Source organism: Lynx canadensis, chromosome F2 (assembly GCF_007474595.2).
Source record: "Lynx canadensis isolate LIC74 chromosome F2, mLynCan4.pri.v2, whole genome shotgun sequence".
Lineage (NCBI taxonomy): Eukaryota > Metazoa > Chordata > Mammalia > Carnivora > Felidae > Lynx > Lynx canadensis.
In genome coordinates this window covers 8,854,375-8,869,893 of record NC_044320.2, presented here as the reverse complement: position 1 = coordinate 8,869,893, position 15,519 = coordinate 8,854,375, and the positions used below count along the sequence as shown (strand labels likewise).

Below are 15,519 nucleotides of genomic sequence, written 5' to 3'. Positions count from 1 at the left end.
ACAGAACCCGACACGGGGCTCGAACTCACGGACCGTGAGATCATGACCTGAGCCGAAGTTGGACGCCCAACCGACTCAGCCACCCAGGCGCCCCTAACGTATCTTTTGTAAGGGGCACAATTCAACCCAGAGCACCACTCTTCTCTCTAAAGTAACAGCCCTGCTCACGAGGCCCCTGGGTAGCAAGGGCCCAGAGCGGTCTGTTCCAGACCTGAGAACAACACAGTCCTTGCAGGAGGGTTCCTTGAACAGACTCTGAATCACATGCCCCTCCGGGGATCCACGGACAGGGCTCCACTGTGCTGATCCAAAGACCCCCACCCCCCGCCCCAGTGAAAGGAGGCCATGCTCGTGAGCCAGACCCTCATGAAGCGCCTCCTGGGTCCTCACAGTCGCTCTGCCTCAGACCCCAGGGACCCTCCTGCCACAGAGTAGTGGGTGCTTAGGAAATCATGTTGGAGCTGATCCAACTACCTCATTTGACAGGTGGGGAATGAGTCCTTTCCACTCTGGTCTATAGGCTGTTGGGGGCTCAGTTTCGTCATCTGCAAAATGGGAACAAGGAGGGGAGAGAGGTCAGGAGCACTTGACTCCACACTGGGCTCTATGGAGCCCTGGCTTCAGGGCCCTGGAAGGAGGAGAACAACATTCTCTATACCTTGTAGACTGAGCTGTGAGTAAAGCATCGAGTTTATGCAGTTTAGAGAGGCATGAAACCCACTGGGCTCAGTCACCCGTAAGTGACTTCCGCTCTCACATGCTACCATTTGGGAGGAAAGAGACACTCAGAGCCACTAAAACATTTCACAGAGAGAGCTATTGCAATGTGTACAGAGGCAGAAAGTGTCCTGGTGACATCAGGCTCTCTGGGCCACCTGACTTGGTTAGAAGCCCAACGCAAGTCACTTAATCTCCTTGGTGACTCAGTTTCTTCACCTGAGAAATGGGAATGATCATGGGACCTGCTTCGGAGGGTTACTGTGATCATTAATTTGCACGGAGAATGAGTCAGACAGTAAGTGCTGAGGGTGTTCTATTATTCACACCCATCAGAGAGTGTCCTTGACAACTGTCTGGGTCTGTGTGATCTCTCCCACCACGGTCACGGGATGGCTCATCGTAGATGCTTAAATCAATGAATGAATCACCGAAACTAGCCCATTTAATCATTGGCAAGTTTCTCCTTTTTGCCTGAAAAGACATCTCTCTCATTCTGCCCTGGAGCTGTCACACCCCTCATTTATTTCTGGCTCAAACCTACAGACTTAAAATATATGTGCTGCCGTGCATTTTCAGCCATCTGTCTTGTACCTCCATTTCTGTGAGCATATATTAGCTTTCCTGGCGTAGCGAGCACACAAAACGCAATAAATTACCACTTTCTTAAGACTCTCGCTAATTGATCACAGCCTGGCATGGTTCTTTAACTGCCCCTGGATTATAGATGAGCTTTTCGGCCCTGAAATTGAGGGCCAAGCTCTGGGAGGAAGGTGTAGTGGATGGGGGAGGGGACAAAGAAACCAAAATGTATCTTGTGAGATGAAGGTTCCATTTTAAGATTCAGACCGAAAGAATCACAGAATCCGGAAGATGATTTCATCTGTGTCCTTCATTTTATAGATAAAGAGACAAAAGCCCAAGGTAAGGAATTAGGTCCCAGCCCCAGGGCCAATCAGTAGCAACCTGGACCCAGACCCTGTCTCCTGCCCGCTCTCCAGTTTTGTTTTGTTTTGTTTTGTTTTTTTCAATCGTACCCTTCAACCCAAAGCCTCTTGAGTATCTGCCATGGCTAAATCCACTTACTAGCTGTGTGGCTTTGAGCAAGTTGCTTAACCTCTCTGACCCTCTATGCATCTTCACCGATATACAGGGAAAGCAAAGTACCTGTCCCACAGCGTGGCTCAAAGGGTTTAGGGGAACAGTGCCTGGATCTGAGATGTGTGTGTGTGTGTGTGTGTGTGTGTGTGTGTGTGTGTGTGTGTAGTTATGTGGTTGTGTGTATGTATGCATGTAACACCTGGAGGTTTTGATTTCCAAGTCTGTTAACATGAAGAGGAAACATACCAGCTCTGCTCACTGGGGAGATTTGAGGCCAGTCTCCTCTGTATCTGTAGCTGTCTGTTTCAGGAAGAGGGATTTTCAATGATGACTCTAATCCAGGGTGTCTCAACTTGGCACCATTGACATTTCAGGCCGGATAATTCCTTGTGGTGACAGGCTGTCCTGTACCTTGTATGGTATTTAGCATCCCCAGCCTCCCTCACTCAATACCAGAAGCACCTCCATGGTTGGGACAACCAAAAACGTCTCCAGACATTGGCCAGGGTCCCCTGAGGGGGGGGGCAAAATCACTCTCTGCCGAGAACCACTGTTGGACTCCACTAAAACGGGGGTTATTACTAACAGCACCTGAAGGGAAGAGTCAATCCCTTCCCCAGACTTGTCCTTGATCGACGCAGGACCCCTCTGCCCACAGACACTGCCCCACTGGAGCCCGTTGAGGCAGACCATGGGTGCACCATGGGAACAGAGCATGGCTGGTGTTTCTGTTACCAAGGTGACCCGAAAGGCTGACAAGCCTCTTTCCCATATTCACGCCAGCAGGGCCGTGGCCTGCCGTACCCCCCAAGTTGGAGGTGCAGGACGATCCCTAGAAGGGCTTGCCCAGCTCTGTCTCTAGGTGCCACTTCCTGAACTCAGCGAGGACTCTTCCCTCCTGCCAGCCTCCTGTTCTGCCATCTTGTAGACCCTCAGTTGAAGTCCTTCTCTTGAACCAGCCCCTTCCAAAGGACACGCCGGTCCCAGTATCTTGTCAGGTGGAGCCCTCTCCGCATTCCTTGCAGCCCATAGCCAAAGGACTTCCAGACCCTGTGGCCAGCTCAGGTTTGGGGGACCCTCCCCCAACCCATCTCTGGGGGCCAAGTCCCAGCAAGTGTGGAAGAGGGCACTGATTTATTCTCTGGTGTTGCCTGTCCTTAGACGGCTCTACCTAGGTAAGCCACTTACGGTGTGCCTCCGGGCAGGTGACAACCTCCCATAGCTTCCGCTTCCTCATCCGTGTGATGGAGCTCACAATAGCATTGGCACAAGTATAGGAGTGTGTCAGGATTAAATAAGGCCGTGCATGCAGACTGCCCAGCTAACTCCCCGACATAAAGTTGGCACTTATTAAGTGACTTCCAACACTGTTTAATAGGTTGTGCTAGAAGAATCCACATTGCAGCTGAATAGGTCCCAGGCAAACAACCCCAGAGGAGGTGGTTTCCGGGCACCGGCCCCTGAAAGAGGAGGGGTGGCCACTTCAGAGAGCATATGGGGACGCTTCGTCATAAGATGCCTCCTAGTTCCCACGGAAATTCACCTTGGGGCTGTGTATGGGCTGCTGTGGTTGAGTTGGGTGCTGTGGTCTGGACCTCGTTTCATAGTCCTTGGTCCCAGAGCCCTGAGATATCATTCCCACATTTCAACACCACAGAGGACATTTCAGAGACGCGAGTCCTGACTTCTCTCTGAATGGGGGCGGGGGAGGGCTCTTGGAATTGCACTCCGACCCAGGCTCCACGTAGGATGCCAGACAATTCTTTACTTTGGGAAGAAGCAGCTCAGTGGAATGGGAGAACGCATCCTTTGAAAGGAAATCAACTGAGGTTTTAATTCCATCTCTCGCGTTCACTAACGGCCTGCCTTCAAGCAAGTTTTTTTTTTTTTTTCTTCTCAGTTTCCCCACCTATAAAATGAGTACAGTTACATCTCCTTCATAGTATGGAGATTCAAGTCGATGTGTGTTAAACATCTGGCATATTCTAGACGTTATGGTTATTTTTGCTTTGGGAACAATAAGTCTCTGAGAAGAAAAAAAAATTCAAAATGACTTAAGAGGCAGCAATGTTCTTCCTTCATGAGATGTCCTGACCCTGGAAAACAAAGTCATAAATTCTGGACTCAAGACATTTTGTGCACCACCACATTTGCATTCTAGACATGTGTGTGTGCATTCCAGGGGCCTTTAACATTCCAGATTCAAAATATTATCTTTTTAATGGACTGTCTTGTTGAGTTTGTTGGAATTAGCGACCCAAAGAAAATATTAAGTGGCCGGATTCTTGAATGGGGTCCATGGGTCTGGCTACATCCTGGGGAATTGACAAGATTATTTACCAGTAAAGATGGAGGTAAGTCATTTTCTAAAACAGACTCCTCCAGCCTCGTGATCTGGAAGAGGGTGCATGCTGTGTGTCCTCTTTGGCACTGATTCAACAAATATTTACCTATTGCCTTCTATGCCCCAGATCCCCTTCTAGATCCTAGAGACGGAGAAACCGGCCAGACAGAGAGGGGCTATCCTCTTTATTAACACTACCGTCAGGCGATGGGACTGACGGAGGTCTAAGGATGAGGTGCAAAGAGCAGACAACATGCACATAGTAAGCAGAGTAATTCAGAAAATGGCCCTGGGAAGGAGAAAGGGAAAAGGCTCGACATGTTTGAGGATAAAGAAGGAGGCCAGGAAAATTAAAACTAGAATTACCCTATGACCCAGCAATAGCACTACTAGGAATTTATCCAGGATATAGGAGTGCTGATTGGTAGGGGCACCTGTACCCCAATGTTTATAGCAGCGCTATCAACAATATCCAAATTATGGAAAGAGCCTAGATGTCCATCAACTGATGAATGGATAAAGAAAATGGGAGATACATATATACTGGAATACTACTCGGAGATGAAAAGGAATGAAATCTTGCCATTTGCAACAACATGGATGGAACTGGAGGGTATTATGCAAAGTGAAATAAGTCAGCGAAAGACAGCGTGTTTTCACTCATATGTGGAATTTGAGAAACTTAACAGAAGATCATAGGGGAAGGTAAGGAAAAGTAAGTTACAGAGAGGGAGACACACCATAAGAGACTCTTAAATACAGAGAACAAACTGCAGGTTGATGGGGGTGAGTGGTGGGGGGGCAGGGAAAATAGGTGATGGGCACTGAGGAGGGCAATGAACACTGGGTGTTTGTTGGGATGAACACTGGGCATTGTACGTAAGTAATGAATTACGGGAGTCTACTCCTGAAGCCAAGACCACACTGTATATAGCTAACTTGACAATAAACTATTAAAAAAAAGAGAGAGAGAAGGAAACTAGGGAGCTCGAGTCTATTGAGGAGAAGGAGGGTGGTTGGAGATGTGGGAGACAGGGTCTTGTAGTTCACATAGGCATTCATATGCCGTGATAGGCAAAGAGGTGGTATTTTATCTGAGTGTTGGAAAGGCATTGGGGATTTTTTTAAATGTTTATTTGTTTATTTTAAGGGAGAGAGAGTGCACTCAAGCAGGGGAGGGGCAGAGAGAGAGGGAGAGAGAATCCCAAGCATGCCCCACGCTGTCCGTGCAGAGTCCCATGTAGGGCTCGAACTCACGAACCGTGTGAGATCATGACCTGAGCCGAAGTCGGGAGTCAGAGACTCAACCAACTGAGCCACTCGGGTGCCCCTAGCTCACTAGAAACCAGGTGTGTTTCTTTTAATAGAATTGAAACCATGTTATCCAGTGGGATGATCAGTTGGTTAATCAGAGAAGTCCATTAAGACGGGAACTCATGAGAAACGAATCGGGTAGGTGTAGACCTTAAACATTTTATCGTCTCTGTGCACACAAACGTGCGAGCATCCGCCATTCCCTCTGTGCAGGGTCGGAGGCTTGAGTCGGAAAACGCTCCTTTTGAAAGTCTTACAAAACCACAAACATAACGCGTGGCCTATGATTTCCAGCTTTGGTTTCTTGAAAGGGGGGGGGTCTCCGCGTGATATTTAATTAATTTAATTAAGTTCTGTAATTACCACGACAAATACAACTGGCACGCACAGGTTTGAGACAAACACAGTTGACTCTTGGGAAACACGTAACTTCCTGGGGAGGATGGACGCACCAGACCAGGAAGACGCAGTCTTTTCTGAGCAGGAGTTGTTATGTTTTGTGCAGGGAATAAAATGTCCAGGTTAATGGGTGCCTGGCTGGCTCTGCCTGTAGAGCACGGGACTCTTGAGCTCAAGGTTGCGAGTTTGAGCCCCATGCTGGGTGTAGAGCCTACTTTAAAAAAATATCAAATGTCTAGGGGAAGGCACCAGATTCACCGAAAGCTTTGCTTGTAGCGCAAGCAAAACAGCGTATCTTTGCTGGGCTTTCCGGTCTATGGAAGTGTTGCAGGTATTTCACTGGGGGCCGAAGGTGGGATTGTATTATTATTTTTTTTTCTTTTAAGTGTGAAATCTCCTGACTGTCAGGCTAAGAGTTTGCAATTTTTTTTTTAATTTTTTTAAACGTTTTTATTTATTTTTGAGACAGAGAGAGACAGAGCATGAACGGGGGAGGGGCAGACAGAGAGGGAGACACAGAATTGGAAGCAGGCTCCAGGCTCTGAGCCATCAGCCCAGAGCCCGACGCGGGGCTCGAACTCACGGACCGCGAGATCATGACCTGAGCCGAAGTCGGCCGCCCAACTGACTGAGCCACCCAGGCGCCCCAAGGGATTGTATTATTTAAAGTAAATCGGGGAGCTCATTTTTAAAGGATTGCCTAGTGAAACTTTTGGTAAAACAAAAGCCATTTGTAAAGCCTGTCGTTGCCTCTCGGCAACTCGTAGGCAGAATAATAATTCATAGGCAGAATCCGAACCTTTGCATATTAGATTGGCCCAAAGAGAAGTGCGCTTATAGGCTTCTATTTGTAAGGTCGTTAACAACGTGTCAACCCCTCCAAAAAAAAAAAAAAAAAAAGCCTGGGAAACAGAAGGATTCCTTCCATTCCTCCTTGTTCCTGAATTTTCCGTCGGAGGAAGTTATTTAGAGATGCCGGCTAGAGATAAGAAAGGGAGTATATTTTACGGGGATGAGGTCAACAAACTTCCTCCTGCCGACAGAACAACAGGGGTAGAAATCTCTGGAACAACAGGCTCTCAGATCCGTTGATCAGATGGACTGGAGCAGGGAGCCTGTCCACAGCACAAGCCTCTTAACCCATGGTCGGTACAAGAGCCTCTTCACCTTTGCGATGCAGATCCGTGGCTTGTTCGTGGTGGGAAAGATCCTCCCTACTCGCTCTCTATAGCTTGAGGGGAGCCCAGCTCAGATCTTTCCCTCGGAGGACACCACCTCCTTGGTCATTATGCTCCCTGATCAGCCCCAAAGGGCCATGGATGATGACTCCCCTGCACCGGAAACAGAGCTCAAGTCAGGAGCTTGTGCGATGACTCATCTCTGAACTGTGGCTTTTGGCTGGCCAGACTGCAGGCCTGGAGTCCACACCAGCAGGACTGAAGATGTCAGGATGGCTGAATGGGAAGGCTGGGCAACATGGTGTAAAAAGCACCAACCCTCTGCCCTTCCTGGACGAATGCAGCAACCCCGTGGTTTCTCAGTTCCGGTCTCCCCGCTCCCATACCATTTCAGGAATGCTTCTGGAAGAAACACAGCCTGCAGCTTGCTTGCTTAGAAGCCGCTGATGTCCCCCAACCCCTTGAAGGTGTGGCCCTCGATTCCTCTGGCCTCGGTTCTCACCCCTTTCACAGAACCGGAGCCTGCGGGACCTTAGTGAGTGAGTTTAGTGGTTCCCAGGCTTTTGGTTTTCCCGGACCAGGAAAAATCCCCATTTCGCTCTTCAGCGTGAGGCGCTTCTCGGTACCATCGACGAGACCCAAAGCTCTGGGGACTCTGCTGCCTGCTGCAGACCCCGGGCTGCCCCCACTCCCTCTGTGCCCGACCCCCGTCCCTGTCTGTTCCCACAGAAGCCACCCCATGACTTCCCACGCTCTGAGTCTCTGCTCCAAAGGCCCTTCCCGGCCGAGCCCACTCGCTAAACCCCTACTCCCTGACTTTCCACAAACTCCTCTCCTGAGACAGTGGGGTTGCTTCTCTCTCCCTTCTTGTGAGGCTTTGTAAACACTTTCCTCATTTGATATCTATCTGTCGTACCCACAACACCTCTGAAAAATGGCGGCTTATCTGCGTTTCCTCTTTGGCTGTGAACTCTGTGCCACATGGCTGATCCCCAGCCCCTGTTCAGGGCACCCCCCGCAGCAGGCATTCGGCAAACGTGACCCGAGGACAGTCTTGTGCTGACGTCCTGTGTTTTGCCATCATCCCCACTGAACTGTTTTCACACCCTGTGACTGAAACATAACGCTCGTAGTCGTCCCCGGGACAGGTGGCCCGTCAGTTCCTCCCACACTCTGGCTGAACATAGCACCACGGACGTCAGCGACGGTACCTTTTCCTTGGATGGCAATTTGGAACTTTTGGAGGGATCTCCATCCTCTACAGTCTCTGAGCATCCATAGGAAGGCTGAACAGAGATGACCAGACCCATTTTACAGATAGGAAGACCGAGGCTCAGAGGGTCAGCAGGGGAAGCGGGTTTGAGCCCAGCTCACCCGGCTCGGGGCCGGAATCTCTCCTAGTCCCCATGCCCACATGTGACAGTGAAAAAATCCAGACCTGGCTTGAGCCTGGGACGAGTAACTCTCAGGTGAGGGGAAGTCTGTCCAGAGGGTTATAACCAAAGACAGCAAATGACAGCTAAAAGTTTGGGGCGCCTGGGTGGCTCAGTCGGTTAAGCATCCTACTTCGGCTCAGGTCATGATCTCGCGGTCCTTGAGTTCAAGCCCCGCGTCGGGCTCTGTGCTGACAGCTCGGAGCCTGGAGCCTGCTTCGGATTCTGTCTCCCTCCCTCTCTCTCTCTGCCCCCCCCCCCACTCACGCTCCGTCTCTGTCTCAAAAATAAATAAACATAAATAAATAAATAAATAAATAAATAATAAAAATAAAGGAACGCCGGGCAGGACCACTTGCCTGCACAACCAAACCCCAGGTTTGGGTGTATGATTTCTCAGTGATCACACCCAGCACAGAGCAGAGAAGCCCAATAAGTATGTGCGAATGGTCAGCCCATGGCACCATGGCCGCCCAGCTAACCAGCTCCTCCTTTTACCTTGTCAGTCCCTGGAGTGTTCTTCCGCGTCTCCCTCTGCTGACGCAGAATCCAAATCCTGTCTTCTCCCTCCGGAGAGTCCTGGGGCTCTCAGCCGGGGCCCAGAGTCCTCTGATCCTCAGTGCCCTCTTCCATGGCTCCCACTGTCTGACCTTCCTCCAGATGTCTGCCTTAAACTGCTCGAAATAACTCCAGCATCCTGATAACGATCGGCTCCGCTAAGGAAAAAACAAAGCAGAAGTCCTCAGCCACAACAGCCTCTCAAACTAAACAGAGCAGATGGGCTGGAAGACCAGGCCTTTTCCCAAAAGCAGTGCTCCGTGACCTGCTGCGGTCGCCTACAGTGGCAGGCTGGGGGTGATCCACACCTGTTCCCAACAGCCGTCTTTCCCCAACCCCGAGCTCCAGGACGTCACCTTGGTGGTCTGAGGTTCTCTATGGCAGCGTTGCTGACAGTATGGAAATCGGCAAAAGGCAATCGTTAAACCTTAGCCAGCACACCACTGGCACCGATCTTGAGAAGGTGAGGAAGGCGACGGAGCCCGTCCCAAGGAAGGCGATGGAGCCCCTCCCAAGGAAGCGTCGATATACAGCGTCACACCGTTTCACGTATAATTTCGGGGAACTCACGGCTCCCCGGGACCCTACAATGGAACTCTCAGGTTAAAGGCCCCATGTGTAAGTGTTCAGGTGTTTCTCAAAGCTAGAGAGGAAAAGGGAATGAGTAGATGAGCTAGAGACTGAGCAAGAGATTTGAAATCTTTTTAATTAACTAATTAATTTTGAAAGAGAGAGAGAGCATGAGCAGGGGAGGGACAGAGAGAGAGGGAGAGAGATAATCTTAAGCTGGCTCCGCACCATCAACACAGAGCCCGACTCATGAACTGTGAGGTTCAAGACCTGAGCCGAAACCAAGAGTCAGACGTTTAGCCGACTGAGCCACCTAGGCGCCCCGAGAGATTTGAAATATTTTATTGCCACACCTCACTTGATGTTTGGAAGCATGACTGTGTCACCATTTTACAGAGGGGGACACTGAGGCCCAGAAAGTTTATGCATTCTGTCCAAGACTTCATGGATCCTAGCTGATTGAGCTGGGATTTGAACTCTGCTCTCGACGCTATTGGGAATGAAGCTTTGCTTGGAAGAAATGAATAGCAGAAAAGGCCGCTGTGGTAGGCAGAACCCTCAACATGGCCCCTCTACATGACCACGCCCTAGTCCCCACAACCTGTGACTCTGTTACCTTCCATGGCAAAGGGACTTGGCAGATGTGGTTAAGATTCTTGAGACGGGGGGATTATTCGGGGTTATCCCGGTGGGCCCCATGTAAGGACATGAGTCCTTCAGAGCGTGAGCAGGAGGGAGAGGACCATGTCAGAGCAGGCTGGCTCTGATGGTAGAGGAAGGAGGCCATCAGCAGTGGCCTCCAGAGCTCCGAGTGGCCTTCAGTTGACAGCGAGGCAGAAAATGGGAACTGTGTCCTCCACCTCAAGGAGCCCAGTTCCGTCACAGCCAGTGAGTAGGAGGCAGATTTCTCCCTCGGAGCCTCCAGGGGGAACAAAGCCAGCTGACGCCTTGATTTTAGCCCAGTGAGACCCGTGCCGGAACTTTGAACTCTGGAAACGATGAGAGAGTGTTTGTGTTGTTTTAAGCCACTGAGTTTGTGGTCATTTCTCAGGGAAGCCACGGAAAGTTCATCCGGTCACTTCCCTGAAGGACCTCTCAGAAACAGGCCACGTCCCTCCCACACTGTAGGGGAAGGGGCAGGCCCTGGTGTGGCAGCGGAAGGGAGAGGGCGTCGCCTACTAATGCCAAGCTACGCTGGTTCCTCTGCAGCCCACACAGGAGCGGGTAGCCCCTGGGGTGTGTAACGAGGCCAGTGCTCAGCCAGCTTCGGAATCACAAACCCGGCGTAGGTCTGGCATCGCCACTTCCCAGTGTGGGGCCCTGGCGAGAAAATGGCCTCTCGGAGCCTAAGTTTCTTCCAATGTAAACAGTCTGCAAATTACTCCAAGAACATCTACTCTCAGGGCCCTCGAGATAACTGGGGGTGAAGGGAACCCATCAACTACCAAGAGTGGCTACGGGAGAGATGATTTTTGTTGCCGTCAATTCTATCTTCCTGGCTTTTTTTTTTTTTTTTTCCTTCGTGTTCCTTTCTCCCTCTGAGTCTTACAACATCACTGAGAAGCTAGGTCATTAGTACTTTTCAGTGACCCTCAGCCCCTGCACACAAGTAGATGGAGAACTGGATTTGGGGTCTGGGGGATTCAGCTCCGGATCCTGGTGCTCCCATGTCTGAGGCATGTGGCGGCATCCTGGGTCATCTCCTGGGAAATGTACGGATGATAACATTTATGTCCTTGGCGGGTCCCGAGTGTTGGATGGTCAGAAGCCCACTCTGGTACCTGGCACAACTTTGTGCTCAGGAAATGGCAACTGGAAACAGGCACTGAGTTGAGCTGGCTGTAAACAGGTGACCTCGGCCACCGCAGACTCTGGGCTTTTGTGTGCACTTGACCAAGTGCAGTACACAAATACTTCTGGGCATTGGACGAGGGACTTAGCCCTTTGGGTGCCAGGATGTATAAATATTCATGCCGCTACCCCCTTCCTGCCCCCCTGCTTGGGAATAAGATTAAAACCGTCCCTAAGTGGGTGTGGAGTGCCTAACACTGTTCGCAGAGAGACACTGCACTCTGTGGTTGAAGTTCCCCTCCTAACCGCGTGCCGTTAGCCCTGTTGGTCTCGCAGGGTCTCCCGTCTCTTCTGTGGCCCCTTCCAGTGTGGAGCCTAGTGCTGACACACAACAACCAAGATCATAATACTACCCAGCTCTTGTCAAAGCACTTGGAACTGGCTCACACGTGGCTGGTTCCGTCTGGTGTTTCATGATAAGCAAACTAAAACCCAAGTTGAGTGACTCATCCAGGGTTACTCGGGCAGTAAGTGACAGAGCTGACTCAGCAGAGTGACTCAGCCCGATGTCGTTCCCTCCATGCTCTGTTGACAGCCATGTGTGTGCTTGGCGATCGTGCTTATGGTCCCAGGAAGGATTCCAGCCCTTGAGACCCCTTGAGGTCCCCAGGTGAGGCTAGGTGCCTGGGCGTCGGGCCCAGCCCTGTCCCTGTTGGTCACCCTAGTTCTTGGCCTGTGCAAGGGAGGGACTACAGGGAAAGTGCTTTGTTGGCCTGAAATGTTCCCTTTTACACCCTTGAACTTGAGGGTCCTGCTTCCCAGTCTCAGGAATAACCACCACGAATCCCTCTGATTCATGGCCAGAGCCGTGCTGTCCAGGAAACATCGTGCCTGCCCTCAGAGTGATTTAACCTCCACCCAGACCACCTGTATCTGGGAGCCAGCTAGCCCGAGCCCTTTCCCAGCACATGCGTCCAGTGGGCGTCTTCCTGTCATACCAGCACAGATGAGAACCACTGGTGACGCTCTGTGCCCATGGCCAGAAACTCTGCTATTAGCTTGACGATGGTGATTACATAGGAAGTAGAAGGGTGGATACCTTTCAAGTCCTTGCTACATGTGCCACCTTATTCCAGTCTTTATAATGACCCCACAAAGCCGGTAATTATGCACCTGCTCCAAAGCATGGAATCAGGGAGGCCATGTAACTTGCCAGAGGTCACTGGCTTGGAGTGGGGAGGACTCAGACCCGGGGTGGTGCCACTGGGCTGCATGCCCCCCATCAGCTCATGCCCCTGGCAGTGCTCTTGAGCTGACTCCGCTCTTCAATTCACTGCGTGTCTCTGGGTAAGTCAGGAAACATCTCTGGACTTCGTTTCCTTCATCTGTAGAATTAGAATTGGCTCTTGTGATAATCTGTGGCCAACTACAAGGTTAGAGAGTACAGTCTCCACACAAGACCACTCTTACTTCTGACACCAAGTGCAAATTCAAGGGCCTCCCCAAACCACCCTCAGGCTTGATTATTCTCTAGAAAGACTCACAGACCTCACTGAAAACTGCTAGACTCATGGTTACATCATACCGGGAAAGAAGTGAATTCAGACCAGACAAAGGAAGAGCCCAGGAGCGTTCCAATGCAGAGCCCCCACAGTCCTGTCTTTGTGGAGTCAGGAAGGGTCACTCTCCTGATGTGTGACAATGCCCACAAGGTAGCACCAACCAGAGAGGCTCACCCAAACTTGGTGTTCAGAGGTTTTATTAGAGCCCAGTTACATAGGCATGATTGATTGATTGATTGATTGACTGCCTATGGTTGATCTCAGGCTCCACTGATACCATGTGGCCTATATCCCCCACCCTAAGTCACATGGTCTTTTGGCATGACCTGTCCCCACCCTAAGACTGTCAAGTGTGACCACGTTTATGGAAAATCCATTGCAATCAGCCTCTGCCCTAAACAGAGGTATGATCACAGGGCACAAAGGCCAGACTTCTCTTTGGGGAAAGTCAAGTTCTTTACTACACAGCTGTGAAGTCCCTTCTAGCTTTTTCACTGTGACACTCTCCCAGGGTTCACCCCCATGGCCCCGAGTACCCCTGAGCTGGTCTCCCCAAGGCCAGCCCCAGCCCAGTCCACTCAAACGTCTCATCTGGCCTCTAAATCCTTATTCTCTCCTGCATGCTGCTTATTAGATGTTCAATTCAGTCATAGTATATATTTATTGACCAGCCAGCAATGGTGTGTCAGGCACTGGTCTAGGCTATATGGATGAACATCATCCTTGAAAAGGTGTGCAAGTATAAGTCGTATGAACAACGGCTAACACAAAGAAGGGACTCAAATTACAGACTATTTTTTAATATTTATTTTTGGGAGAGAGAGCGACAGAGCATGAGTGGGGGAGGGGCAGGGAGAGAGGGAGACACAAAATCCGAAGCAGACTCCAGGCTCTGAACTGTCAGCACAGAGCCCGATGTGGGGCTCGAACCCACAAACCGTGAGATCATGACCTGAGCCGAAGTCGGCTGCTTAACCGACTGAGCCACCCAGGTGCCCCTACAGGCTATTTTGAACAAACAAATGTTCCACTGACATTGCAAACGTCATGGTTGGAATACGGTCCAAAGAGTATTCTCTTGGAAAGTTGCTCATAGGCATTGTTTCCAGAGAGGTGATTGCCCAGCTTTGGGTCCACTTCAGCCAACAGATGTGGGCCGCCATTGGACTAAAGGCCAAACCAAATCTTAACTAAACAAACGAAGCACGGAATCCTACACGTAAACAAAGAAAAGTCTTCATTTGGGGAGGAATGTTGGTTTTCAGGTTGTTTGGCTTTTCCAGAAGTTTACGATTCCTTTAACTGTTGCTTCTTCTTATTTCCGTGTGTTTTCTCAGCCTGGAGTTGCTGGCAGATGTTCAGTATGCCTTCGGCCTTCCCTTCCACCCTACCTACGAGGGGCAGTTTACTCTGGAGGAGAAAAGCCTGTCACTGAAAATCATGCAATTCTTGTCCAACTTCATCCGATCCGGGTGAGTGGACGACATGTGCCTGCTTCTGCCATCACGCCTCCCTCCCTCCCTTTGAACACTTTGCATTAGTGGACTGCCTCTACCCCACCCCCCAGCCTTTGTGGTCACCTGCCACTGGGCTCCCTGTCTCAGTCCCCCTCTTCTAGCCAAAGCTACCTCTGTGTAGATTAACCTCGGTGAAGGGACGCTCCAGTCACGTGCTCCCTCATTCAGCCGTGTGTGATGCCTCGAGATCAGGGTTCCCGGAGCTCAGTGCTATGGACGCTGGGGCAGGATAAGTCTTTGTGGTGAGGGCGTCCTGTGCATTGCTGGCTAGTCAGCACCTTCTCTGGTCTCCCACCGCGAGAGGACGGTAACCCCTCCCCCGAGGCATGAGAACAAAATATCTCAGTGCCAAATGTCTCCTGGAATACATAGTCACCCCAAGTTGAGAAGCACTGTCTTAGATTCTCAAATTCAGTTAAAATATTCAAGACTCTTCCTTATCGACCCTCGCATCCCTGCACCCCTCTGTTCTAGCCCAAGTACCGTGCCCACTGTCCCCACTTCCAAAACTGGTTCCCCCCCCACACCTTTATGTCCTGCCCAGACATGCTCTGGACACCTAGCATGGTACTCAGGCCCCTGGGAAGGGAAAAGGGGAAAAAGTCAGGTTTCATCCGTAAACCACGCACAGTCTGAAACCTAAAGCCCAACCGAATTAAAAGGGCAAAGTTGAACTTTGTATAGTTTGTTGTAGGAGTTGAGCGGAAAGACAATTCTTTCAATTCAGATTTAGAAAATGTATGGCTGGAGACGTGACAGTGGAGTGGGGCCTGGAAGAATCGCAGGATGTTCAGACACAGGATGCCAGCCTAAAGAAGCACCCTCAGGTCGAAGGGATGAGAAACACCTTGTTTGGTGAATGTCAGGAGGTCAGACCTGGTGGCAGGTGTGGGAAGTCGCCTGAGTGTGAGAGGATATGACATCCCCTTCATAGGGAAGGTGGCTCACAAGTGGCAGACAACTTTGCCTGGCTTGCCCCCCCCCCCTCCCCAGGCCTTGGACAAAGGGCCCCTAGAGATTGGTTGTGGTGTCCAG

The 15,519-nt window shown here is 50.7% G+C and overlaps 2 protein-coding genes across 2 annotated transcripts in view; one reads left to right on the top strand and one right to left on the bottom strand.

The window, feature by feature from the left end:
• Positions 1-9,112, bottom strand: part of SLA (Src like adaptor) — an 88,964-nt gene extending 79,852 nt beyond the window's left edge. Inside the window, exon 1 of the mRNA XM_030303532.2 lies at positions 8,985-9,112. The gene's annotated coding sequence lies outside the window, so the exon portion shown is untranslated. The remainder of the gene's footprint in view (positions 1-8,984) is intronic.
• Positions 1-15,519, top strand: part of TG (thyroglobulin) — a 252,962-nt gene that overhangs the window by 235,843 nt on the left and 1,600 nt on the right. Inside the window, exon 46 of the mRNA XM_030303527.1 lies at positions 14,305-14,439. Within this exon, the coding sequence (XP_030159387.1) occupies positions 14,305-14,439 (135 nt within the window). The remainder of the gene's footprint in view (positions 1-14,304; positions 14,440-15,519) is intronic.